Consider the following 27506-nt stretch of genomic DNA (forward strand, 5'->3'; position numbering starts at 1 on the left):
AAAAAGTTATCAATCACCCATTTGAAAAAGTAATTGCCCCCTTTGTTATAAAACCTATTAACCAAATGTAATTGATGATAAGATTCTGCTGAATTTGCCTGGTGTATGCCTCTGACTCCAAATGCAATTTCCACAGATGAAAATGAAGGCAAAGGCCAATAATAGACACTGACTGTTCTTTTATGTGTGAACAATCCATGCAAAAGTAAACCCCTGCGCAACTGTTAACGCCTGTCAATAATCCATTGACTTACATGCATGTAAATACCATGATATTCCAAGATGATTGTTGGTACTGTTGTCTCATATTCATCTTTTGATCGAAAAATATCAAATTTCACCCTACCGTTACCATGCTTTTGAAGGCCGTAACTTTGTGGATGGCATACCTGCCATTGTTATTATTTTTGTAAAATTTTGGAAAATAATAGGAAGTGCAAAATTATTGGTACTATACAGGTATGGGGAACGCCCCGCCAAGCCGTGATTTGGCGGCCAATCATTACCGAGGACTCTTTTCCTATATGATTTTCTTAGCCCAACTGCGATTGTCAGAATTTTTTGCTTCACGTTATCAGTGATGTAATGCAGTGACAGCAGACGCATGAATACGTACTACAAAAATCCCACCGCTTAAAAACAGTTTAACTGTTGTTCCTATGATAGTCTTGCTTTTAACATCGTAATTACACAAAACAACAGGATAAACCGGGGAGTCTTAGACCCATCTCATACAGCAGACAGTGCTACGTTAGCATTCTGAGAGCGCACGTCTTGGTGCTGAGACGGTGGAAAACGACACTTCCCCAAGCGCGACGCACGTCTTTTTGGTGGTGCTGAAGAAGAATGTAGGGATGCTGTTGCTCAGAGCTTAATTTTTGGGAGATTTGGCTTCGGCTGGATGTGACATTGCGCCTGTGCGTTAGACGGTTGCTGGTGACCACGAAGATGGCGGAGTGCGCAGCAGAAAAAGCAGTCAAGGCACCGGCAGGTAAGAAAACCGCTAGATAAACAAAACACACCGTGGACTTTACGACGCCCACCGTCATTGTTTGTGGCTGCATAACATTTTACCTTAGAATATGTAGGCTTTCATTGTGTTATGAGTACAGAGAGGGGCTGACATCTGCGGTGTCATGCGTAGGAACATCGGCGAGCAGGTGTGTTTATTAATACGCCATAGATTTTTAATATCGAAATTGAGTTTTTGAGTTGGCTCTCTAATTTATACATTTTCTTTTTCATTGTTGTAAATCAATGATATGCAGATGAAAATGATTTAAATACGAGTGGCCTGTGTATTTGGAAAAATAAAAGATTTGCCTTTTTTTATTACGTTATCGAAATATATATTCGACGCCCACAAAGCAGTAATAATTAAATATAAAATAACCATACGTATGTCATGAATAGCATTTAAATGGCTCAGCTTGTATATATCGCAGTTGAATTGCATTAGCATCATGTCCTGTCAAAATTTATAACCGTGTCGATTTAGGTTGGTTTCCTTTTTTGTGATTTTGGTTAATACAGGTCAATCTAACAATAAATGAAGATTGTATCGTATGTCGCATTTTTACAAATGCTTTGTCATGAAGCGCAGGGTAGAACACGTTTGCCAGAGGGAATCTAAGACATGAAAACGAGTATTACATTTAGGATAATTGATGTTGGCCGGGTCTCCTGAAAAACAAGGCTTACTGAATAGCAGTATTGATGAATTGATTGTCAAAATCCACTCGTATATAAAAAGAGGCTTGAAGAGCATGGGATTTAAAACAAATCTGATTAGAAGAAGTCTTATCAGATTCTCTTTGAAGGCACATCATATTTATTGGCCCTGTCAGATCTCCGTAGGTTGCACCCACCTCCTGGTCTCTGGGTAAGAGTGGGTATGATTATCCATCTGTTTGTATGACTGCAGACATGTGTACGGGTGACTGAGACCAGGGAGATGGACAGTGAAGGCCATGGTTGACATGACTGGTTGGCTGGGTGTGTCTGGTTTTCTGAGGTGGGGAGAGTTTTTGTCCTTCCGGACACACAGCCCTATTGTTTATAGAGCACTGCAGGTAAGCATCCCTGCTCAAGGACATAGTGCCTGTTTCAAAATGAAATTTGAACCAACAGCATTCTGGGTGACTTTGTCCACGGCTCTTCTATAGCATCTCTTCGTCGCTCCCTCTGATTGGTCATGTACTCTTCATAACACATGTGTTTGATGAGATGACAGGACTGCAGTTTTGCAGGCCTCTCTTACTGGACACAGAGCCATGTACAGTGTATTTCCTACTCATGGTGCTATGAGTGCAGTGTTGGATGGTTGCAGGATAGAGAGAGACAGGATTGACTCAGGCAGATAAAGAAAATGGAGTGAAGAAAGGGACATGGGATTGTGGGGGAAGGACACGTGCACAGGCAGAGTCTTATGTAAAGGATGAAAATGGAAATTGGCAGAGAGATTCATGGGTTGAATGAATCTGGATGAATGGGTTGAATATCAAGACAGTTCAGTCTCAAATCATTCAGGTCAGTTTCAGTTTTGCTTTTTTTGCAGTGCATCACCATCAGAGGGGAGATAAGTTGAGCCTATGCACAAAGTAAAATTTTTAACTCCAGAGTACATGTGGTCCCTATTGGACTCATAAAAACAATGTTGAAGTTGAATTATCAGTGGAAATCTTACCATGCTGAAATGTGGGTTTCTTCATCTCTGTGAAGGCTTTATTATTTTGGTACAGGCACTCTGAAATGGCACGAGATATGAAGTTTCTGCTGAAATACACTCTACAGCAGCACAGACAGCAGTACTTTCTACCAAGTGGCCAATTGTCACAAAGTAGCAGTGGTGGTCCGGATTGAGTTAAAAATGGTTTGGTTTTGAGTAAAAATGGTTTGAAGTCCAGTTACTAATTGAAAACATAATTGCCAGTTACCTTTGCTAGTAAGTTATATTTTCAGAACGTATACTAAAGAAGGATAAAGGACAGGTTTAATTAAATATTGTAATGCCTGAAACGTTTTACTACACACTGAAAGTATTATTTCTGGAGGTACTCCTCACTCTTAATTTCATCGCAGTTTTAATTTAACCACTCCATACCAGTGCAGTTCAAACTGAATGAAACTGTGGGCAAATAGAATAGAATCACTTGTACGTTGCAGCCTGATCTGTGATAGTCACATGACCCTCTACCCTTACTGCTTTCAGTACATCAGCAGGAGAGAAGAGACTACTTCAGCCCAGAAGGGCTAGCTACAATCATTGCAGACCTTTTAGTGACTGTAGACTTTTATGGTAGCTTATTTACTGCCCCCCTGGAACCTTGTAAAGTAGAACTAAGCTAAAATGTAAATGCATTTAGGAAAAAATGAATTTGCATTATGTAATATGTCCAGTAGAGGATATTTTAGTGGTTCATCGGCTCACTGTAGTTCATCTGTAGAGGTGGTTTTCACCAGAGCTGCATTAGGGCATCGTTAGTCTATGAAAAACATCCCTTGTTGAATACATTCAGTGAACGGCAACTTCCACAATTTTCTTTTTTAGGTCCAAGAGAGGGCATTTGCAATTTGGATGTTGGAGAGGCTGTATCTTGGAGGGAGTGTGTGAATAGTGTGGAGGAGGGGCTATAAGTATGTGTGCAGTCATGCATTGAGGAAGGGGCTGTGTTCAGAGACAGTATGAACCTTACCATGAGTCATCTCTGTATCTGGCACTCCATTGATCGTAAAGAGTTCATTTAAACATAATCTTCCGCTATCCATTGTTGCTGGGTCAGTTGTCCTGCGAGGTTGTGATGTAACTGGAGGCCACTTCAACTCTCTGGGCCTTGCACAGGAGCGCAGGGCTGTACCAAGTTGGCACTATCTTGGGAAAGCATATTGCTAAGAAGCCTGCTCAAGTTGCAGAAGGAAGTTTTTATAAGCGCTGGTGTTCTTTAGCATGCTGTAGCTGTCAGCTGGGTAGTGAAAGGGATTGTGTCGTGGTGCCTCTGTTTCATTTAAACCTGGCAGCCAGGGTTGTGCGGGAGCCTCTGGGTGATTTAAAATGGGGTGTCCGGTTCTGCTGCACTGCAGCCCTGCGGGACAAGGTTAACTAGCAGACAGCCAAGCCCCCATCGCTCACATCACAGCCCATGCTTTTATCTGCTTAGTGCATATCGATCCACAGACTGCTGCTGACGAGGTCAGTCAGGGCCTATATGTGCCCCTCCTCCTCCTCCTCCTCCTCCTCCCAACTTCCTGCTTTGCTTCAGCCGACACCCTCTTCCTCCACCAGCTAGGGCAGCTGCTGCCAGCCATTGGGACCCATGCTGCAAAACATTCCATTAAGAAACTAATATACTCTTCACCTAAGGAGAAGGGGAGACCTGAATGGGAGAGTTGAAAAGAAAAGAGACTAGAAGAAAGAGAAGAGACTGTGGTAAAGGGGAAGGAATAGGAGAAATAGGATAGAGTGAGTGCAGGGTGTGGCAGCAGAGGGCAATACTGTCAGGTAGGTGGTCGCGGCAGTAATTAACCAGGTTATCACTGCACTTTGTAATCCAGTCCACAAGAAACCAATACCTGTTTCCTAGCCTGATGCATGGGTTCTATGCTCATTTATTCTGTTCAGTAATTAGCATGATGTGACGCACCATTTTCTTGTGTTCTGTGACCTGTATGTGTGTGAGAATGTGTGTCTTTGCACATGTATCTGTGTGAGAGATTTTTTTTAGTTAGTTTAGGTGTGTGACTAGTGCAGCACTGAATGTTAAGTTGCTTGGAGAAAGGACCAGTGGACAGTGCTGTAGACAGGAATTACAATGGAAAATCTAACCCCCTGATGGTGGGGTTTGGTGGTGGGATCTGTGGTCATGAAGAGAAGTTTGGGAACTGTTAACTGAGCTGTCACTCAACCTTGATTGATCTGTGCTTATTGCGCCAAAGTAAAGTTTGTTTACCTCATCTGTCAGGTACACGTAACTGCATTGCATCTTGTAATGATGACTAATGTTCCCTTTTTCCGGGAGCAATGATACGCACTAGTGTACAAGGATGAATTGCTTGTAAAATAAAATAATATCTGTAATGTCCTGACAGTACAAGTTGCTATAATGTAAGCTTGTCATCACCTCAGTCTTTGTAATGGAATATAATTTAAATATAAGAAAAATGAAAAGAATAGTCCACGGGGTCCATTCAGGGTCCCCCTTTTTGACCATCCATCCATCCATTCATTTTTTAAACTTACTCCATTGTCAGGGTTGTGGGGAGGCTGGACCCTATCCCAGAAGACATTGGGTGAGAGGCATGAACACCCTGAATAGGTTATTGATCCATTGCCTGGCCCACACACCATTCATTCACACATTTGTAACCTAAGGATAATTTAGACTCTCCAATTAACCTAACCTGTATGTCTGTGGACTGTGGGAGGAAACCCATGTGGACGCAGGGAGAGTGTGCAAACTCCACACAGAAAGGCCCTCGGCCAGGATTCAAACTCAGTACCTTCTTGCCCACTTTTTGACCATGTCACCAGAATACTAGCTGCAGATTTGTTTAGCTAGATTGCTAGGCAGGGGAGTATTGTTGGTGGATTTTGGTACAAATTCATGTTGACATTTTGTAGCTTTATTATGCTTCCGTGTTTTTAAAGTGTGAAATTTAAAGCATTGGCTTCTGTATTGGTGAGCCATTACAGGCCTCTATCTGAGCACATACTTTGTTTTTCTAGTGTGGTCAAAAAAATGACTGGTCTGTAACATTGTGCAAGATTAGTGGTTTCTAGTGTGGTGTGAGATTAGTGATTTGAAATCTGCTGCGAGATTAGTGGTGTCTAGGGTGGCGTGAGATTAGTGGTTTCTTGTGAGTCGCAAACCTCTAGTACATCTGACAACCCCCAGTGCTGGAACCAGTCAATGCAATAGGGCAGGGGTTCTCAAATTCAGTCATAGGGACCCCAGTGTTTGACAGTTTTCCTTCCGCCCACAATTGTGAACCCTGATTCATAACAAGCTGTTAAATGTTCTTAATTAGCCACTTTTGATATCTATTCAGGGATAATTTACCCTCTTAAGGTCACATTATGACAGAAATAGCTATGCATGTCATCAAGAATAAATGTCCCATATCCGCATTGAAGGACATAATCTGTCAGATCACCTAAAGCATCCCTTCTTCTGTAGTGTGCTATGTAGGACACGATTCCTGAAGAAGCCTGTAAGTTCCTGTAAATTGTGGCCTGGCAGGTGAAAAGTGTGGGGTCCTAATAGCCTAAATGGACAGACACCTGGTCCCACCTTGGTAGACTGTGAAGAGCTGAAAGAAATTGGAAAACTTTGACCTTTGTTAATAACATCAAGGAAAAAGAACTTGAACATGTATCCAACAACTTCATTTAATCGAGATTAACAAATATGTAACAATGTAACAAAAAACAGCATACACAGGTAGCCATTGAATAATTTCAGAGCAGGTGGCTAATTGCACAGTTCCAAGAAAACTGGACCAGCATGAAAACAAACATATCTACTTATATTCCTTATGTTAAGTGATGCGGTGTTATGTGCAGTGCTAGGGCTAGTGTGGAACAGAAGCCTGAGTCACAGCTTTTCCTGATGATGCGAGTTCGTAAGCAAGTTTTTTGTCTGGGATAATTTCCACTGATTTTCTGGAAAGGACTGAAATGCCGACTGCACAGAAAAAAAATCAATGAACAAAAAAAGGGATTTGATGCAATTATTTAAAGTAAAATGAATTATATTAATTTGATTGATATATACAATTTATAACTTCAGTCCAATGTTTTAATTAAGACTTGGCACAGATAAACTGTTGGTTGTGGCTGCGTATGTTCTGGGCACTGGAAGATCAGAGATGGAATATAGTGTGTGTGTGTGTGTGGGCATCCACATGTGTATGTGTGACAGGATGAGACTAAGATAAAATTTAGTGTTGTTTGTGAACTCATCAGGTTAGGTCCTTGCCTGACAAACAGCAATGTTCCTGTGAATTTCTAACCAATGTAAAACAACTGTGCGGTAATGTGGCAAATGTGGTTCTTAGAACTGTGATGCCTTGGTGGTCTGTCTTATATGGTAAGGTCAACCAGTCCTGAGGTCTCACTCTTTCAAATGAGCTTTAGTGGCATAGCAGTAAATAAGCAGGATGTCACTGGGGGTACTACAAATGAATTTTTCTTTTAATTGATAAAAAAATAAACCAGGTGTATTTGAAGAAATACTAAAGGTTCTACATATCAGCTACATTGAGTGTTAAGAGTTTTAAGAGAGTGGGTACAGATGATTTAGCAGTGAAATTAAAGTATAGTTACAACTGGGAGATCTAAAATGGGAGCATTGTGGGTAATTTTGATTGACATTTGTGGCAGTGTCCTTTTACACTGTCAGGCCTTTAAGAAAGAAATTAAGTTGTTTCTCTTGCTCTCAGTTGAAGTGATGTCACCACCATCAATTGCAGAGAAGAGACCTCAGACCAATGGCCATGCCTCCCCTGTACGCCTGCCAGCCAGTCAAAGCAGCCCTGCTGGGAAACAGAGTAAGTACCTCCTAATAGGGACATCAGGGGTAGAATGGTAGGAGCCATTCTTGTTTTGCCCTAAATATTTGGGTAAAATATTTGTTTAAAGAAAAGAAATGAGGAACTGTCAAAGTAAAGGAGGGCTGCCAGATGTCTCATTTTGTTAATGTACTGTTCTAATTTGTTGATTTGGTATCAATTTTGGACCATTTGTAATGCTACAAATATGTAACGTTCTTTTAAGACATTTAGCAGACGATCCTGTCCAGAAGTACAAAAGTACATTGAAAAGGTTGCCAGCGTCACAAATGATAATAGGAGTCATTACTTAAACCTACAATAAAAGTTAAGTAATTAATTTATATATGTAAATATACCATTCAGAAAATAAGCACCTAGCATGCTGCTTTCCCTGGTCTTCAGAGATGACACCTATGATATTGTTTCTTTCCTTTGAGTTGAAGTCATGACCCCACCCATAGTAGCTGAGAAGAAACCTCAGACCAATGGCCATGCCTCCCCTGTGCGCATGCCAGCCAATCCCAGCAGCCCTTCAGGTAAACAATGTAAGTCCTGCCCCCACGTTTAATGCATGTAGCTTGTTCCACATGAAGCTGAGAAGGCCTCATTTGTGATTACCCTTTGAAATGCATGACCTTTCCTGAAATGCATGACATTAAGATAATGTGCATGTTCTAAAGAACTGGATCCTGAAAAGAGATTTCTGTGGCAATTTGGTGGAACACGTTTGGTGAATAGCTTCTATATCACTGACTTTTGAACCTCAGGAGCCCTCTATGGTTATATTTATTGTGAGGTTTAAGATGATCACTCATGTTTTTGTTTGAAATGAGGAATTTAGCTCAATAAAAGTACATGCAGAGACATGCTGGAGTGAATTCATCACCAGTAGAGGAGGGATTTTCTGTGAGTTGAATGTGAGAACCAGAGTCAGAGCTGACTGGGGTGCAGTCGCTACCTGCATGACTATGCTCACTCCCTCTTCCTCCAAGATGTGGAAGGGTACCTGAAGACCGATGACAGGATGCGCCTGGCCAAAGAGAGACGAGAGGAGAGAGATAAGAGCCTCGGTAAGTGTGCTGGGGTCAATATTTTCACATTTTTAGTGGTGAAATAAAATTTAACCCATTTTCTAAATTAATCACATTTTAGATGGTGACTGATTAGAACCCCTACTTGACATTGAGTGTGTTATAAAGGCTTTTAAAATTATGGTCTGGGGGAGACCTGTGGGGTCCATGAAGGAGTTTCAGGATGACCGCTGTAAAAATGGAAAAAGTATTTAAACAGTATTTTAAATAATATTTTGTGTATATTTCCATGTTTCAGAAACAATATATAATGGTCAAATTAAGTCTTACCTGGTTTACACCTCTGGTAATGCAATTCAATGCATTCAATTGTTTTTATTGAAATGTAGTAGCATTTAAATTCTATCAAATAACGTAATGTTTATGGCCTTTATATAGGTATTTGATATAGACTCATCATGATTTAGACATGCTTTTATGTAGTATTGTGTGAAATAAACACTGGGGTACAGCCTGGAGTGGGTGTTGGATAAAGGAAAAAGGGGAACAGGGCCATAAGGAGCTGATGTTATAGAGTCCCGAAGATGATGCTCTGTCAGAAGAGTTAGAGTAGTGAAGGCTGCACACGCAGCTCTGGGGATGAGTGTCTGTAGGTGACATATGGTGGACCCCCTCCAGTGGCACGGGAGCAGGCTATCCGGGAAAAGGAGCGGCGGGCTCAGCTGCAGTACGAGCGCACGGTGGAGGAGCGCTGGCGGCGGCTGGAGGAGCAGCGGCAGAGGGAGGAGCTCCGCCGGGCCGCGGTGGAGGAGAAGAGGAGGCAGCGGCTGGAAGAGGAGAAGGTCAGGGGTCACCCCGCCCTCTGCCCGCTCACACGCTTCCTCCTGTGCTCCAACTACCCATTACTATACTCAGTGGCAGACAGTGGGGTCAGAGACTGGGCCTTTAATAACACATTAACAACCCCCCAACCCTAACCCTAACCCCCCACTCACACACACAACCAAACTCAACTGTAGTAGCATATACACACATGCACGCAATGAGTAATCAGGGTAGATCTCAATTCAGCAAGGTTTAGGCTTATGGCACAAACCAAAGCATTTACAGTGGTTGCGCTATCCCATGGAATGCTGCGTCTTTGCAGTGCAGGTCATTTCAACATTTGTGTTTTATACTAATTCACTTGCATTCTGATAGAAAATAGATATTTTTACCATTTCTAGTTTACGATGAAGGCCATTGTTTTGTGCATCCCTGTAATGCAGACAGGCGCTCCAAGCACTAGCAACAGCTTAGCAGTTCAGACACCACAGCATATGCTCCCTCAAAGAAAACAGGCATCATTTTCTGTCTGCTGCAAATGTACAGTTGTAGCTCATCCCTACTTGCGCCATCTCTGACTCTCTCACTCATAGCCAACGGAGACAACAGAGCATGATCAATATTACACAAGCTCCACAGGGACGATTCCTCATTACTGCTGAGGCTCCATGTATCAGGCTCACTTCTGCTCGGTCATTTTTCCAGAAAATGAGGAGGTTCCTGAAAGGTCTGGCATATGCTTCTGAGCTACCTTCTTCAGGCACATTTTGGTTATGGTTTTGTCCGAGAAACAGTAGCCCCTTTTCATATGACAGCATTAGCAACAGTAACCATGGTGGTTGGAGGGCAATGGAATGCTCAATGACTGATCCTTCCCAGCAGTGGCACTGTGACAGCATCACAATAGAAATGCCTAATTGTGGTATGTTGAGGTGCATGAACAAGCGCTCTTGAAATTGACCCCTCATTGTTTATCTTCAGATGAGTTTGAAATCATCCCTTTTAAGAGTGATTTGGGATTGTTTTTGCTGAGTGTTTTCCTAGTGCTTTGGCCAGTGATCTTTTTTATTTAGTGAAGGATGAAAAGGTGTTGGATCAGCTGGAGGTGAATTTTATAGTGTGGGTGAAGAAGGAGCATTTAAAAAAGTGTTTTAATGAGAGCCCATTGAAATTAGTGATCACTGTGCAGTCATGGCAGGGTATATTCAAGGCTTTACCCTGCCTTTGTGTGTGAATCTGCATGTGTGTCTTTTCTGTGTCTGTCTGCGTGTATGGGTGTGGTGTCTGATGGTTTTATAGGCATGAGAGAGTACGTGTGTGAGTGATTCATGGAGGGGGGAGGAGGTACATTACGTGATGCTATGCTTTCCATCTGCCTGCGTTCGAGAGAGAGAGAGAGAGCGAGAGAAAGAGAGAGAGGAGGAGTCAGAGAGATCCCTGAGAGACAGAACAAAAGAGATAGAGAGGAAGAGGAGAATCAGTCGCCATGGAGCTGCCTGCCTCCTCCCCTTGTCGTCATGGTAACGGCTTGGTGAGAGAGTGTCTTGTCTTCCCTGTGCTGGAACTCAACAAGCAGGAGCGCCTGGAGGCCCTGATGAGGCGGTCCATGGAGCGTAGCCTGCAGCTGGAGCAGCGGCCCAAGCGCTGGACCTGGGGCAGCACGGGCGGGGCCCGAGAGGGTGAGTTACTGGACGGGGCTGTGGTTGGGGTGTGGGGGGGAGGGGTTATGGAAAAGCAAGGGAGGCCAGGGAGGGCAACAGAGTCAGGTGGGGGGCTGCAATGTAAGGCAAGGTTCCTGCCGCATATGCCGTCAGAATATTGAGAGGCTGTGGGGACAGGATTTGGCAGGCATGCTTGGGGCAGCCTCCACAGCCAGGTCATTTGGGGCTGGTAGTCCATCTCCCTGGGCAGACGGTTTTCTGGGAGTTGAACAGATCGAACGGTCCAGAGTGCCAAGGTTACAGCTGACTCTCAGAGACTGGAATCTCTGGCGGGGCTTGAGTTGCCATGCATCATGGATTCGGCTGGGTAATTGTCACAGAAAATATTAGCTGAAATAATGGAACAGTCACGGCTGAAGTTGTTGAAAATCGCAGAGAACTGAAAAAAGTGGAAGAAATTGCAGAGTTATAAAAAAACTGTTCATTAAATTAATTAATAGATCTCATGCGCAGCAGTGGGAAACACTTAAAATGTAAAATGTTATGCTGGACTAAAAATAGGCTGTAACTGAAGATTAGACTCTATGGTGCCTTTGTGAAGAGGCAAAAATATTAATACTGTGGAAATCAAGGAGGGCCTTTTTCTTTACTGTATTGTTATGTAGTGCAGTCCTGAAAAGCAGCTTTCTTATGCTAACTGTGGTATGTCAATGTGTCAAATTTGGTATGAGGTTGTTTTTTTGCGTTTCATCAACTGTTGTCCTCAAATCATTTTTTCTCCAAGGCGTGGCAGGTAAGGCTGACTGCTGTCCTGTTACAGGAGAATAAAACACTGCTCAATACTACACCACCTTAAAGCGTGCAAATCATATTCAGTTGTATTGGTCCAAGTATGTGTGTGAATAAATGTGCGAATAGGTGGGTTTGCTTGGGGTGTATGTTTGTGTGTGTGACCTCTTTCTAAAACAGAATGCGGTGCTCCTGATTAAAATTCTGTTTGTAGTGGGGTGCGGTGTGCTTCTCAGCGTGTCTGTGGTGCGGTAGTGCACTGCCTTCTTTCTGCCCCCAGCATACGATCCTAGATCAGCTTACCCACCTCTAACCTTCTCCCTGGTCGTTCTCTGTGAAATGGTGGATATTGATCCAGGATTGGTGCTTTGGGGCCTGCAGTAACGCCCTCTCTCCTCAGCCATTGCTCCTTGCCTCCTGCCCGCTCGGTTTCGCCGGCTGTGTTTGTAACAGGTTGTGTGTGCTCTCTCTGCTCCTCGGCCTTTCCCGCCTTGCTCGTTGCCCAGGTGACTGTGAGAATGCCCTGCCTCCTCGCTCCGCTGCCTCTGCCCTCCCCCATGATCTCGCTGCCTCCTTTCCTGCTGCCAGTGAATTTAGCAACGGTACTGAACACTTGCTGTTTTGTGTCGTGCCCCCATCCCTCATGGCTCAGCCCTAGCCATCCCATAATTACCACAGCACCTCATCTGCATCTTTTTGTGCATCTTTAGTTTGAGCTGCAGAGTAATATTTTTACAGTGGCCTTCAAGTGATCCCAGTGGCTGCAGTTCAAACTGAAAACCTGAAAACATGCTTGTTTGTGTATGCTCAGCGTGTGTGTGAGTGTGTGCGTGCGTGCGTTTGTGCGTGTGTGTGTGCGTGCATGTGCTGTGATGTAGTGCAGTCTGTGTACAGTGTGTATGTATGTACTGTGGACTCAGTTACATGATACATGATACACAGACACTGACAGTTCATCCATACCTTCCATCCACTGTCCTCTTCCTCTTCTTTCGTCTCTTCTGTCTCATAAACCATACTCCTCTTTCCCTCCTGTATACCATCCTCCCTTCTGTTCTCTTTGCATTCTGTCTCCTCTTTCATTTTCTTTATTATATCACTCCCTCATCTTCATCAGATACCCCCTTCTTCCTCATCCACTCTTTTCCTCTCTTTTTCTCACTCTCCCTCCTCCCTCCTCTCCATCACTGTTAGACTTTCCTCTCCCTTGTGTTTCTCTTTGTAGTTTCCTCATGATCAATCACTGTCTCTGCTTGTTATCACTGTGATCTGATATCAGTCTATATTTTTTATCTCCATCTCTCTCGTCTTCTTTGTTATCACTTGCTCTCCTCTTCTTTCATCCCCCCTTCTCTCTTCTCTTAGCCAGTCATGTTTCTCTCTTTCCTTCTTCACAAGATATCTGATCTTCTGCCTCCTACTCAGCCCCAACTTCCTCTGCCATCTCTCTCTTCTTATTTTGGACTCTTGTCCAATTTATCATTTCTCTCTCCCTCTTGCTTTCTCTCCCCCTTGCTCTCTCTGTCTCTCTCTCTCTCCCTCCTCCTCATTTATTTCATACCAGGCCAGACAAAATTAATGGGGGTTTGTTTCCCTGTCTGTAATTGTGTTCATCAAGCTTTAACCCAAAGTGATCCTACATGGATGTTCCAGTGTGCCTACTGGAGTGAAACCAACCCGTGCCTTAGATTATGCTACGTTTGAAGTTGCCTTTGAAGCTGTACGTCACATCATTTCACAGAATCATTTAGAGACAAGAATCCCAAACCTCCTTCAGCAGAAAAAGGAATAAGAAATCTAATGGGGAAATAGTGGTGTCTCAATACATGACATTCAAATAAATCAAAATTTGATTTGGTCCTACTGCTTCTGCTTCATTCAAAATGTAGGCCACAGGATTCAGCGAAAAGCAAATTAGTTCACCCCCCTAAGCATGCTGGGAGAACTTATTACTGCAGTGTCCTGATCCAGTGTGTAATTAAATATTACATAATTCCACCCAGGACGCTCATCCTAGCCCTTGTCGGATCGTCTTCTGTATAAAGGCAGTACTACAGTGGACTATTGCAGATGGGGGCCCAGGACAAGAGCCATTGCTTGGATACCAGATGATATACCCCTTCCCCCACCCAAGTCACTAGGGAGTACAGGCAAGAGAGGAGATGTACCCTGACGTCATGGTTAACAAACCAGTGGTAAAGCTGCCATTCAGTAGTGTTTGAAAGGCCACAACCCCCTAGTGAGAGACTGTCCTCTAAAGCAGAGTATAGACAAATGTCAAAAGAGCTTTTAAAAAATGTAACAGACATTGGTGTGGTGTGGACCTAGCTTATTAGTTATGTATAAAAAGTGCTGTAAATTCAACATGGTTAAAGTGTATAAAATACCCTTAAATAAGAGCTGAAAATGTGCATTTTATCCATGTGTGAATTGTTTGATTACAAATGTAATATTGTGGAGTACAGGGCTAAATCTAGAAAAAAAAAGTCTTTGTCCCAAACATTATGGAGCTCACTGTGTATATATGTATTTTCTGTAATGCATCTTGCATGAAATACCACAATAGGCAGGTTAAAAGCATACATGGACTTGGGTAGTCACTTTTAGATTGTGATGTGTGCAAATAGGGAAATATATTTCACTGTGCAATGATTTAAGGGGAAGTCAGAAGTGAGGGCTGATGAAAATTTGGACTGTAATCAGCTATTGGGAACAACCCCCCACCATGGTTCATGGAATGCCCACCTCCATCGGGAGCCAAATCTCCGATGAAGGTTTACTTTCATCTTCCACCCCACAATTTTGTCTGGCACCCAACCCCCCTCCCCCCACCCCAAATGTAACCTTTCCCATAATGCATCTTTCTGCAGCAGCTGACTTTTTGTCAGCGTCCGCCATGACCCTGTCCCAGCCCCAGGACCCGTCCCTCAGCAAACGCCTTTCATCCTCCTCCGCGGCTATAGTCCATACTGCAGAGAGAGGCAAGTGATGGCTGCCTATGTCTGTCAGTTCCCTCATTTGTCCGTGTGTCTCGCTGTCCATTTGTGTGTCTGTGTGTCCATCTTTCTGTGTGTATTTGTGTCTGTGTGCTCTGTTTAATTGTCAGCATTTTTGCGAGTGAGTGTATGTGTGTTGGACTGTGATCTCTTTATTTGTTTTTATGCTCTAGTGTTGATCTGCTGGGGTGTGAATGTGTCACGGGTCAACTTATTTTCTTCCATGAATGGTTACTGAGGAACTAGAATGAGTCTAGAATCACATCTGTAATTGTATGTGAGCATATTCGGTGTTCCAGTGCCTTGCGAGTGTGTGTGTGTGTGTGTGTGTGTGTCTTTAGTACTGACAGATGTTTATGTGTTTGTGTGTTTTGAGTGTGTGCCGCTTGCTAGTTCCAGTGGTGGAACATTTTCTCATCTTTCTAGAGGCATTCTGTGAGAGTTTAAGGGCTACAACTCATTGTGTAACGTTATGTAACCTTCTATCTTGTTCCTCTAGCACTCTCATGTTACACTTGTACCTCCATCCAGCACTTATATTGCACTAGTATTGTTATCTTGGCTTTGTAGCTCATCGTCATGCCTCATTCTAGTTTGACTTACCATAACTGTCTGGCCTAGTCTGCTGTGTGACCTTGACTTGATGTGTGCATGGGAATCAATAACTGTTACATAACTAGTATTGTACCTTATCAGACCTGTATTGTGTAGTTGTTACAATGACCTTCGGTATGCGCTTATTGTACGTCGCTTTGGATAAAAGTTCGCCAAATAATGTAATGTCATGCAATGTAATGCAGAACTCATATCTTTGTCCGTAGATTGCCTTTGATAGTAAACAAGCGTATCAGGGCGATTGGGAAAAAACAGAGGGATAGAGAAAGAGAAAAAGAAGAAGTAAATAGAGATGCCTTGATTTTCCATATAGTTGATGGTAACAAAATATAACATAACTTATTACAAGACTAGGCAAGCCTAGTTCAGTCAGACCCTGGATACAGCCTGTGGAGAACAGGTCAGAAACTGGAACCGTTGAACCATGACTTTTTGTCCATAAATCGTACTTGGACCCTCTTTTCACATAGGTTCCAGAAGATACTTCTTCTTTATTCAATGTCAAAATTGTATCACTTTTTATTCATATTTTTGAATCAATAATAAAAAAGTCAATGCATCAAAAGTATGGTAGCGCCATACATTTCCATACCTAAACAAGGTTTTTGATCTATCAATAGCCAGCTGAGCTAGCTTCACTATTAAATGGATGTTAGCTAGTTAGCCACAGGTAAGCTTTCAGCACACCATTAAAAGTTAGCTACTTGTAACTAGCCATTAAGCTATAATATAGAAACTATTTAACTAGCAAGCAAGCTCACAAATGTTTTTGGCTGCTTTGAACTTATCCTACAAATATGCAATGTGCTGTAGACTATTAACATAATACTTGCTAGAACACTGTTTCACTTTCAGAGTAGCACTGTTTTCCTGTCCTTAAATTATCTCACCAACCTGGTGTCGCTAGTTTAGATTAATACTGCCGCTGCACTGACTGGACGCCACCACCACTTGCACGCGTTTCAGCAATGGGGAGTCAGTGATCCTCTCAATGTTCTTGGCTGACCCTTAGGGTTTGGCAAAAATTGAAGTTCAATAATCAATGAAAAATTGCAGTATTAATGATGTTTTATATGACTTATGATGTCATGAAAGCAAAAGAGATGGATTTTGGGCACTTTCGTAGAAATTTTTGACAGCTGTTGAATATGCTAACATGTAAAAAGCAGTACATTATTGAACTGTTAATGGAGGAATATGGCAGAGTCTCTGAAGGTATTAAAAGCATGCCAAAATGTGTTTGGCCCAGAACACTGCCATTACTGTTCCCTGCACTGCTTTGCTTATTAGGTTATCTAGTGTAAATCCAAAGGTGCTTTAGTGTGTAGATACAGATCAAAGCAGCATAATAGACCTTGATGTTAAAGGTCCAACTGAGTAGTAAGTGGGCCTACTGTTCGCTAGCGATAATTACATAGCTGCTTGAGACTGCTGTCAAGTCTGAAGTTAGTGTCCAGAAACTGAGTGTTACTCCGTTATTACACATTGAATGATCTACAGGTTTAACAATAAATGATAAAGCCTAATTTATGTTGCTTTCTTTCGTGTTGCTGGGTAGTCTAATGTTACTACACTGGACAACCTGCTCTAAGCTAGTTAACCTATATTAATGAGCGGAGGATACACGCCCACCCTGTCCTTTACTGCTGAAAAGGTCACAATAATCTGATAGTGCTTATTACGATTTAATGGTTATAATTGGCTGAAAAACCTGAAGGAAATATTAAGAATATTAATTGTCACTTCTGGAGGATATAACCGTAATTTGAATCCAGTTTCCTGGACCTTTAAAGGATTAGATCTCCATAGTACCATGTCACTTGTCAGTAGGATGGTGTCATCAACCCCGTCGACTAAACAGCCTGTGTGTTCATTTCTACATTCTAACTACAGAATACCTACTTAATGAAGGACAGCAGTTGATATGGCTTATTGAATTAGACCATCACATGAGATATGACTGGCTGTGATTCTGAAAACTCTGTGATGGGACACAATTGACCAGGGAGTTACACAGATAGTGGCATAAAACAACATTGTGTGTACAGAATGAGAAATTTAAACTACCCATTATCAGTCTTTCCTTTCTTGTGCCCCTCTGCCTACAGTCCTTAATTCTTTCTCTCTGCATTCTTTTATATTAATCCTTGTCTGACCTCTCACCTGGAAGGGTTTCATGTGTGTCCTTGTGTAGCACCTCCTAGTCCACACAGATCCCCCTACAGGGGCTCTCCGGGTAGGGGGGGTTGCCGGAAGGCCAGAACGGGATCCCCAGGATTGTCTGAGGAGAACAGAGGAGCAAACGTGTCCCCCGAAAACCTCAAGGTTAGTCCCAACAGCTCACAGAAACACAGTGCAGATGGTCTCATCCTCACTCATTTCTCACAGAATCCTGGCTGTTTTCAAATCCCACAGAAACCTATCTGAGGCTGTAAGCAGGAGTTATCAGCCTGAGAAGAAATTAAACAGAAGGGAGAGATATGGGGATTGAGGGCAAATTAACGGTCATATTTCGTTCTGCTCTTTCTTCACCTTCTAGATCCCCTTGCTCCCTCAGTCAGAGTGTGTGTAAGAAAAAGCTGAGAGGGGGCAGGCCAGGGGTTGGCCACTGGAAACTGTGGCGCATGGCAGCCCCTTGGGAACAGGAGCTTTCGTATAGATCAGAAAGGGCTCCTGCAGCCTGATAACAGACACACTCGCTCATTTTCTCTTTCGTAGTCAGAGAAGCTGCACAGAGAGAGAAGAACGACCTCCCCGGGGTTCGGCTCCCCCCTTAGACGGCCAGAATCCCCTGCCGCAGCCAACATGCGCTCCGCCTCACCTGCGGCCTCCAGGTCAGTTTTGCCATGCAGCAGAATGTCTCCGTAGCTAGCCTGTGTCAGCAGGCCCCGCCATTCTGGAGTAACCACAGTGGAATGTGTCAATGCTCTGTATGGCCTTAAGCATGAGGTAGTGATATAATTTCACTAACTATCAAACGTGTGGCAGATAACATCTTGCAGCGCTGTGTTGTCTCATAAACCTGCGACTCAGTCTACTAGCTACCTTTGTGTCTTTAATAGCATATTTATTGGATGTAACTCGGATGCTAACCGAAAGTTTGCAGCATCTGAGGCTGATGATGTCTTTTTTGATTCAGGATCATGTCAAAGAACCGGGCCCAATCTCCCTGCACCATAAGGGACTACCCCCCCTCCCCTTTGAAGCACAGGTCAATCACACCCAACATGGAGGGCAACAAGAGGAAGCAGGACGAGGAGAGCGGTGAAGCAGGGCCCAAAGACACAAGGGAAGAGGAGGCCAACAAACCTCAGGAGAAGACAACAATCAAAACTTTGACCCCTGATGAGAAATCTTTGAATATGAAGACCCCTGAGAAGAAGGCGTCCAAGGTTGAGACACCTGAGAGGAAGACTTCTAAGGCAGAGACACCAGAGAAGATTTCTAAGGCAGAGACACCTGAGAAAAAAGCCTCTAAGATGGAGACACCAGAGAAGACCACTAAGGCAGAGACACCTGAGAAGATTAATAAGGTTGATACACCTGAGAAGAAGGCCTCAAAAGCGGAGTCCCCTGAGAAGGAAACCTTGAATGTTGAGACACCTGACAAAAAGATGGCAAAGTCCAGTAGCAGTGAACTGAGCGGTGACAGGAGTGCCGGTGAGGCTTTACAGTACCTGAGCGTGCCTGCGCATGACTGTGGGTTTACGTAACAGAGTCCTCTCTGCTCTAACGTGTTCCAGTAGCATCCCAGTGTCAGTCCCCCGGTATCTCTTCATCAGTCTGTTCAGCAGTGTGATGATACTAGTGTCTTTATGGTTGCATCTATGATGGAGTCAACCTGAATTTATGTGTGCCTGTAACTGTGTCTCTCTCTGCGACAGAGCCGTCCCCACTGACACCCACAGGAAAGCCCATCGCTGGGACGACAGATGCAGAGGAAGCGTCTCGGTTACTGGCAGAACGCCGGCGTCAGGCCCGCCTGCAGAAGGAGCTGGAAGACAAGCAGCGGCGTGAACAAGAGGAAGAGGAGAGGTACGTGTGCGCACGTTTGTGCCAGTCAATGGAGTTGCTGGAAATTGGTATTTGGGTGGTAAATGTGGCTGGACATGCAAGACTGCAAGACTCTAGGCCTTTAAAATACTTCTATTATTTTAAATACATTTAAAATACATAAAAAGCAGGCGAAAGGAAGCGCAACAGATTTCATGGGCCTGAGTTCCAAGTGGGTGGCCCCAGACTCACCCAGGCCCATCTGTGGCTATACAGCTGGTGTGTGTGTGTGTGCATGTGGGTGAGTGTTTGCCTGTATCTGTGTGCAGGTTCAGGTTTCTGTGTGTCTATGACTGTGTGCCAATACGAAGGCAGCTGCCTCGCTGCCTGCATCCTTAGAAGCGAGCTCCCTTTGAAGGCAGCATCCTTCGGTAAAGGATCCTCAAAAGGGAACGAATTTGGGATGCACTTTGAAGGCAGAATGACATCACAGAGAGTTCACAATACCAACACAAGTTACAGCTGACAGTTTTTACTTTCCAACAGACAGACCCAACGCAAATAAATACTAATTCTGTCATTGTAGCTGCAATTGTCCTGATTATCTATCTAAGGGAAAACAAAATTAGTTCTACGTTCAGTTAACTACATAACTAGCCACTAGTTCAGCTATTTTTTTTGGATTAGATTATCATGATTTCACTATGTTCACTGTTTGTAAGCCAAGTTAACCCTAGCTACATTACTCTTTTGGGAAGTAACGTTATTACTAGCAAGTTAGCTGGCTATTTCAGGGAAAACTGAAAGGCTTAAAAACATTAATTACATTATTCCTGTGTATTAAATAATTAGGATGTACTTTTAGATCTGACTACAACAAATTATTGAGTTCACTGTATATTCGCATTTCCACGGCTTCGCTGGTTTGAATTGCCATTATTTTAACGGAAGTAACAAGTCTGAGGAATTAGCAAAGACCTATGGGATATCCTTCCAGCTGAAGGATGCATCAGATTTTGCCTTTGAAATAACCAAAATAAGGCACCTTAGAAGATCGTATTTTTTTATTACTTTGGTTTGGGACATGCCTATGAAGGACAAGTGTGAAAAATGAAAATATTGAAATTGCTGCCGCCAGATACTGCCTTCTAAGGGAGCTGAGTGTGTATGTATCTGTCTGTTTGTGTATGAGTATGTTCAGGTACCTGTGTGTGTATGTATGTATGTGTCCGTGTGTGTGTTAGTGTGTATGGGTTTGTTCAGGTATCTGTGTGTGTTTGTATGAGTGTGAGCGTGTTTCTGTATGTGTCTGTGTGTATGTGTGCCTATATGTGCATGTTCAGGTATCTCTGTGTACTTGTGTCAGTCCTCACTTTGCCTCTGTGCTGTAGAGCGAGAGTGGATGAGCTTCGGAGGAAGCAGGCGGAGGCACGTGCAAGGCAGGAAGAGGAGGCGCGACAGGTGGAGGTGGAGAAACAGAGGCAGGAGCAGGAGCGCAAGCTGAAAGAAGAGGAGGAGCGGCGGCACAGGGAGTGTCAGGAGAGGGAGCTCCAGATGCAGATGGACAGAGAGGTCAGAGGTCATACTGTAATGTCACTGTTCTGTGCATGCAGCTGTAATGTCAAATAGGTCAAACATACTGTCGTACTGTGACAGAAGGAAGAGGGAGAACTGCAGGCCCAGAAGGAGGCCGAGCGCCAACGACAGGAGAGGGAGGTTCTGAAGCTACAGGAGGAGCAGGAAAGACTGCAGAGGAAGAAGGTTCTCCTCACTCAGCGTTTAAAACCACTCCACCACAAAATTATAAATGTACCAATTCTGCCAATGTAATTTTATTAGGGGATTTATCTGAAAATCTGGACTGATTCACAGCAGTGCCAGAAAGTATACTGTTGGCTACTTTTGCTTTGAACTAGCTCAATCCCCATAGATTACAAATCCATCCATTAGTATTTATATTCATATCTGTTTTTAAAATGTTTTTGAAAACTGAAGTGCCTCTCATTCTTAGAGGATTGAGGAGATCATGAAGAGAACCAGAAAGAGTGATGCTGAGATGAAGGTCAGAGATTCCTTCTCATGTGTTATTTCTAAGACATGTAGGTTAATCACCTATGATTTCATGAATGATTCATCATCAATTTAGAAAATCACTAAAGAGAAATTGTTTTCAAGCATACTTGACAAAGTCATGTTACCTACTAGCTTAATAACTTTCATGTGTGTAATTGAAAACTTAAGAAAATATGGACAAAAGTCATTTTAGTATAAGCTAATAGTCAATTACATGTTCATAGCTTTTTGTGTAAACAAAATCCTCAGATAACCACTCAGATGATCAGATGTATATAAGTTACTACTAGTACAGGCTCTGATTCTCTGGGTGTAGGTTATGGAAAAGCATACTTTGTTTTTTCTGTTATATGTTACTATATGTTACTTTTACTGTCAATCTGTTCACATAATGTATTATGTTGGAACAGAAAGAAGAGGTGCGGATGGAGCCCTCATCTCCTTCCTCCCTCCTTCAGCCTGTCTCACCTACACCACCAGAGCCCCAAGGTATTATCACCATCATCTACCACTTTCCCCACAGCCCCTGTCATTCTCTCTTGTCTCATTCCATTGGTGTTCTGCTGCAGCTGAGATCCTGAATGACACATGGGAAAATACCTTTGAAAGTTAGCGTACAAATAATTAAAAACCATGTATGGATTAGCACAAGTTCCTCTTCTTCTTCTTCTTCTTCTTCTTCTTATTTTTCATCTTATTATTAATATGGCTAAGAATGTTTGCAAAATTCCTGTAATGTAATGTGAAATTGCTGGAACCCTATAGTTTTTGTTCTGTTATTTTTTTTCTTCTCCCGACTGTGAAGGCTGAGGACCCTTACGATCTGTATTAAAATTGCACCGAATGTCCAGATCTCTATTAAAATTGCACCAATTGGCCAGTTGGTGGTGCCATAGCAATCAATCAAATATTCAATATTTAAACTTTATGAACCATTCAAACTTCAACTGTTTCAACTGTTTGTCGTAGAAATACGGTGTCTAGCGTCACTAAATTTCAGTCTCCTCGTAATCTCACTGGAAAAACCAGTATTTAATGGATTCAGGTAATTGGCTACTGTGTCTAGTATAATTGGTGACAACAAAAACCTGCATACACACCAGCCTAGGAGGAATGGATTGTCTGCTTGGACCCCGTGTATTGCTACCTGCAGCTATATTTATATTTATATTTATTATTATTTTTATTATTATTATTATTATTATTATTATTATTATGTCGTAGTAATAGTAGTAGCAGTAGTAGCAGTAGTAGTCTTATCTGTATTATTAGATAATATCTGAATAATATTGGATACTATTATTCCTGAGACGTGTAATGTCTAGCTTGGCTACACCTCTCGAGCTGAAGGTTGGAGTAGGCTTTTCTGGGCAGTGGTGCTTATACCTGTGTTCTCGGTGCCCAGCCTCTTCCCCACTCTTCCCCCAGTGCCACAGTGCTGTTCCCCTCTTCATCAGTGCTCCACTCCTGATACAAACAGGGCTTCTGGGGTTGGGGAGGACCCAGCTGAACATGGCGTCACCAGAGTGCCTTTCCTCACATTTTGCAGGCACTCTTTAGCAGGAGAGAACTGAGATGATTGCTGCACTCAATTTGGGGGCAGTAATAGATGCTGCCAGGGATTGGAGGAGTCAAGATCACAGGGAAGCTGACACCGGGTCATGCTGATGTTGCAGTGTTTCTACTATAGCTTTTCTCAGGGGACGATCACATTCACAGCACTGCACTGGCTATTTTCAAGATCATCCTTTACGCTGAGACTGATTTCCCCCAGAGCCGCAGGCATAATGTACGTAATCTAATCTGCCTTTGCTTCACTTGGAGGTCAGAGATATTTGGCTGTTTTGACACAATTGAATAGAAATGGAATAAGTCCAAGTTCTAAATGTGTTTCACTTTGCTGTGAAAAGCATGACCAGAATGAAGGTCTGTCAAGGTTGTGAATTCCACAGTGGTTTTAGTGGGGTTCAAACTGAAACGCTGTCATAATGTTGCGGTGAGGTGTGAGAAACTACAGTAAGTAAAAGCAGGCATTCATTTTGGTTATGTATAGAAATGCAAGAAAATATATGGACCATATTGGCATTTGCCGACAATAGATTAAAAAGAACTCATCAATAGTGGCTCTATGCTAAGTTTATGGTCAAAATGATGGGCCAATATGTTTATGGAATATACATACAAACATACCAGAAAAGCCATGCTTTTGGCATCCTGCTGCTATATATTAAGTGAAAATTTCATTCTTGAAATGTTATCATAGTCATCTAAATCAATTTTCTTTATTCACATTTGCCTTTCATAAGTTGATGCCTGTGCTCATGTATTTCTTACATGAATGTGGAAACCTACTGACAGTTTGCATTTGTGCTGTAATGTAAAACCTGGAGGTATTGGCACTGACATTAGTATCAGATAATATCAGCTAATATGGCGAGATAAATGTCAGTTATTGGTATCAGCCCACAGATTTCCATATTGTGCATCCCTAGTTACATACAGTACATAACTGGCCATGCTTGCTCCTTCCCTAGACCAATATGCCTTTTTCTATGTATTGTAGGGGAAGTCTTGGTGAAGGCGCAGTTGAATGCACAGATGAATGGACAAGTTATTGGGCAGCCCCTGCTGGAGCTGGGAGATTTGGGGGGTGCTGTTATGAAGCCCACCCCGTCCCCAAAACCTGTCCCCCAGGCCAAGCCCCAGCCCGCGCCCCCCCTTATCAACCTTGAGGTGAAGAGCACTGTGAGGGACAAGGCCGATGAGGTCGAGTCCATGGAAGTCAGGTGAGAGGACAGCAGAGACCTGTCTCTCCTCACAGCGCCAGTTTCCCCTCTGTCATCCACTGAGGTCAAAGAAAACCAATGACTTGTAACAAAGCAAAAAAAAAAAAAACTGAAAACAAAATAGATCTCCTAGATCTCCCCCCCAACCCATGCAGCAATGATGAGCAGCAAATTGACTCTGGTAACTGCTCACCATTGCAACCACTTACTATGGCTCCTTCCCTCACTGTCCCCTGAAGCCCTGTCTCTAAGGAGGAGCTCATCTCCATCCCGGAGTTCTCTCCCGTTGACGAGGTCCGTCACAACGGCATGAGTAACGCCCGTGCCATCGAGGACCTGCTAGACCTGACGGGCCATGTGGCCTACCCAAAACTCTCACCCGGTGCCAACCTGGGGGACTGCAACAAGAACCTGTTTGAGGGCTTCTGTAGCCCGGTACCGGATACCCACTTGACCATCCAAGCCTGTGCCCCGTCGTCCGATAAACGCAACATCCAGTAACCAGGTGAAACATACTTGCAGGCACACATGTGCGTCCACACATGCAAACAGGCATATATATGTATGTTCACACACACACACTGCACCCAGACATACAGTATGGACATGCATACAAGCACACAGCCAACAAATAGGCGCACTCACACGCAGACACACGGTCACTCCAATATATGAACATGCTTAATGAACCCCATTCACACACACATACACGCACACACACACATACACACACACGCACACACACACACACGCACGTACAGGCACTCTTTCACAAGCAAACACACTATCACCCACGCATGTAAATATACACACAAATGCATATATGCGTATGCAGAAGAGCCACAGAAACATCCCAACATCTAGTAACCAAGGTGAACCCAGGAAAGTTGAATCAGTACACACCTGCTCCAAGCTCAGTTTGTGACCGTTTCCTGTTTCTGCTCCTCAGAACCCTGGAGTTGGCCAGCTGTGGTGTGGAGACCTTTGACCTGTTCCTCTGGAGATTAAAGAGCTGAATGTAGTTTACTGTTGCTCCTCAAAGACCCTTCTAGAAACGCTCCGCAGTCTTCATTGCCCCAAGGCCTACTGATTGCTGTGACTCGGGAACGATGGCTGCATTGCAGGATTTCATTTCCTCTTAAGAGACAGGCACAAGTGTGTTGGTTTGGATGTGTTATTCTGTTCAAATTCAGAAAACTACACATGGAAGTGGAGCTTTTCTGTTATGCAAAGCTGATGAGTTTCTGTGTGTGTCAGGAGCATTCTTAAAGTGTGATGCAGTTGACATGTATTGCTATGTGTAAATGAGTGATTGTGTGTGTTCAAAGCTGGGCTGCCATTAAGTATTGCAGCAGTTTCTCAGTAATCATCGAAATGTACAGTTAAGAAGACAAATGCCTTGCAAAGAGCTTCTCTTACATAACTGGTAGTATTACAGACTAGTGGTTACTCCATACCTTTAAAGACATGCTATGGTGTTTGTTCCAAAATTAATTTTACCTGAGAACTCCTTAGAACATGGCTCTTTGTAGAAAGGCATACTGCATATCAGAAATAACATCGATAGAAAAATTATTTCGTTCTCAAAGCTGGGAATTATGCTAAATTATGTTTTTAATGCTCGGGAATAACTATGATCAGATGTAGTGTAGTGTAATGTGCAATGTACAAATCCTTAATGAAACATCCTCATATTTTACAAGGCTCTCCTTGTCCTTGACCAGAGATGTTATCTACCCACTCAGGATCCAGTAATTCTGAGTGGCACTGACTAATGTAGATTATTGGTCACAGAAACAACTACTGTACAAGACAGATCTACCTGTGGCTTTAACCCATACAGATGCTCAGAAGCTTGTCATGCGCAACAACAACCATAACCATGCTTACCTGAGACAGCCTAATCTGTATCCTACCTGTTTCTTGACTAAGGAAGGGATTTTGATACGCAGAATCTGTGACAAAAACTAATTCATGTCAGGTTTTATTCAGACGTTTTGCTTGGGGAATAAGTAATGGTTTTCCATCAGCAAATATTGTACTGGTGGAGAATTCTGAGATATTTTCTGGGTAGTGTTCTGTTTTTCATCATGCGATGGGACTTTTACTGTGCAGGATCCAGTATCCCTGATGGTAAACACTTGACAGAAAATATCTAAGAATTCCCGGCTGGCCTTTAGAAGATTGGTTCGCAACTTTGGGTCAGGGCTCACTGATTGGTCATGGACGGGGTTGAGGTGGTTCACAAAGCAAGTATGAAAGAAACCACAGTATGTCATGTACTTTCCATTGAACTTTGCACTAGTTACAATCAGTGTTCATGTTCATATATTTTAATGCCATATTTGAACATTTGCTAGCCACCTACATTTAAGAAGTGTTCACCACCATAAAAATGTTTTTGTGTTAAGTGGGTTGGGCTCCGAAAGTTTAAGAACCATACCTTAGACTGTTATATTTAGTATTGAATTTGAGGCCCTGTCCAGCGTTCAGTCTGAATTTCACAGAAAGTTGTGAATTTTCCACGGTTTTTAAGGCCTTCAGAATTAAATGGGAATTTTAATCTCTGTGGTATTGCCTGGCTAAATAAAAGTACATCAGTAAGTGAATAAATGGAATATTGTGGCTTCATGGTTTCAGCAAACCTGGAAATTCGATTTTGTATGTTTTGGTGAGAGACCTTTCCTGGGTGTACACGTATAGTCACATTTGTCTAATACTTATTGACTTCTTTGTGTGTGTGTAAAGAGTTTGAAGAAAGACTTAAGGGGAAAAAAGTGTACCCTGGAAGTGCAATAGCCTGTTAGGGTCTTTCACATCAGGTTAACAGCGAATGTGTAATCAAGCCTTTAAATCCGTATGTCTCATTCTGTATATTTAAATAAAGAGGAGCACATTGTAGTTAGTGTAAGAGTGTGATTACTGTAGACTTAGTGCATGGTCCCTCAGCATGAGCACAAAATAAAGACAGTAAAACTTTAAACCATGTGTTTTTGTGTGAACAGGAACAGGTTTACATCTTTTTCTATGCCTTCCCCCCCTTTTCTTCCCAAATTGAAATACCCACTTGTATATATGTCAGAGTTTATTGTTGCAGCTTCTGCTCTTGATTTGGGAGAGGGCAAACAAGCATGTGCTATCTCTTCACTGAAGCTAGCAAGATCTTTACTACTTCCTTGCATCACAGAT

At 42.9% G+C, this 27506-nt stretch overlaps 1 protein-coding gene across 12 annotated transcripts; it reads left to right on the forward strand.

Annotated features, from left to right (window-relative positions):
- Nucleotides 1-562: 562 nt before the first annotated feature.
- LOC135263115 (MAP7 domain-containing protein 2-like) lies at nucleotides 563-27300 on the forward strand. Of its 12 annotated transcripts, none has more exons than XM_064350752.1 (19): nucleotides 563-991; nucleotides 7438-7545; nucleotides 7986-8093; nucleotides 8541-8618; nucleotides 9258-9421; nucleotides 10978-11083; nucleotides 12361-12456; nucleotides 14725-14835; nucleotides 17660-17790; nucleotides 18184-18299; nucleotides 18605-19125; nucleotides 19350-19500; nucleotides 20850-21030; nucleotides 21118-21219; nucleotides 21470-21520; nucleotides 21942-22020; nucleotides 24095-24317; nucleotides 24557-24822; nucleotides 25267-27300. In XM_064350752.1, exons 1-18 carry the CDS (start codon nucleotides 949-951, stop codon nucleotides 24816-24818), a joined length of 2631 nt encoding a protein of 876 aa, XP_064206822.1. In that variant the 5' UTR covers nucleotides 563-948; the 3' UTR covers nucleotides 24819-24822; nucleotides 25267-27300. The 12 variants fall into 12 exon arrangements, with proteins under 12 accessions (XP_064206822.1, XP_064206820.1, XP_064206823.1 ...); XM_064350750.1 differs by having other exon boundaries at nucleotides 564-991; nucleotides 14728-14835; nucleotides 21115-21219; XM_064350753.1 differs by having other exon boundaries at nucleotides 564-991; nucleotides 7986-8084; nucleotides 21115-21219.
- The last annotated feature ends 206 nt before the right edge of the window (nucleotides 27301-27506 follow it).

This window comes from Anguilla rostrata, chromosome 9 (assembly GCF_018555375.3).
Source record: "Anguilla rostrata isolate EN2019 chromosome 9, ASM1855537v3, whole genome shotgun sequence".
NCBI classification, from domain to species: Eukaryota; Metazoa; Chordata; class Actinopteri; order Anguilliformes; family Anguillidae; genus Anguilla; species Anguilla rostrata.

Excerpts from the sequence above, each read along its gene's own strand:
- LOC135263115 (XM_064350748.1), top strand. The coding sequence starts at position 949 with ATGGCGGAGTGCGCAGCAGAAAAAGCAGTCAAGGCACCGGCAG. Across the intron at positions 7,546-7,985 it reads CAGCCCTGCTGGGAAACAGA|TTGAAGTCATGACCCCACCC; the intron begins GTAAGTACCTCC and ends CTTTCCTTTGAG. Across the intron at positions 8,619-9,257 it reads GGAGAGAGATAAGAGCCTCG|TGGCACGGGAGCAGGCTATC; the intron begins GTAAGTGTGCTG and ends GACCCCCTCCAG.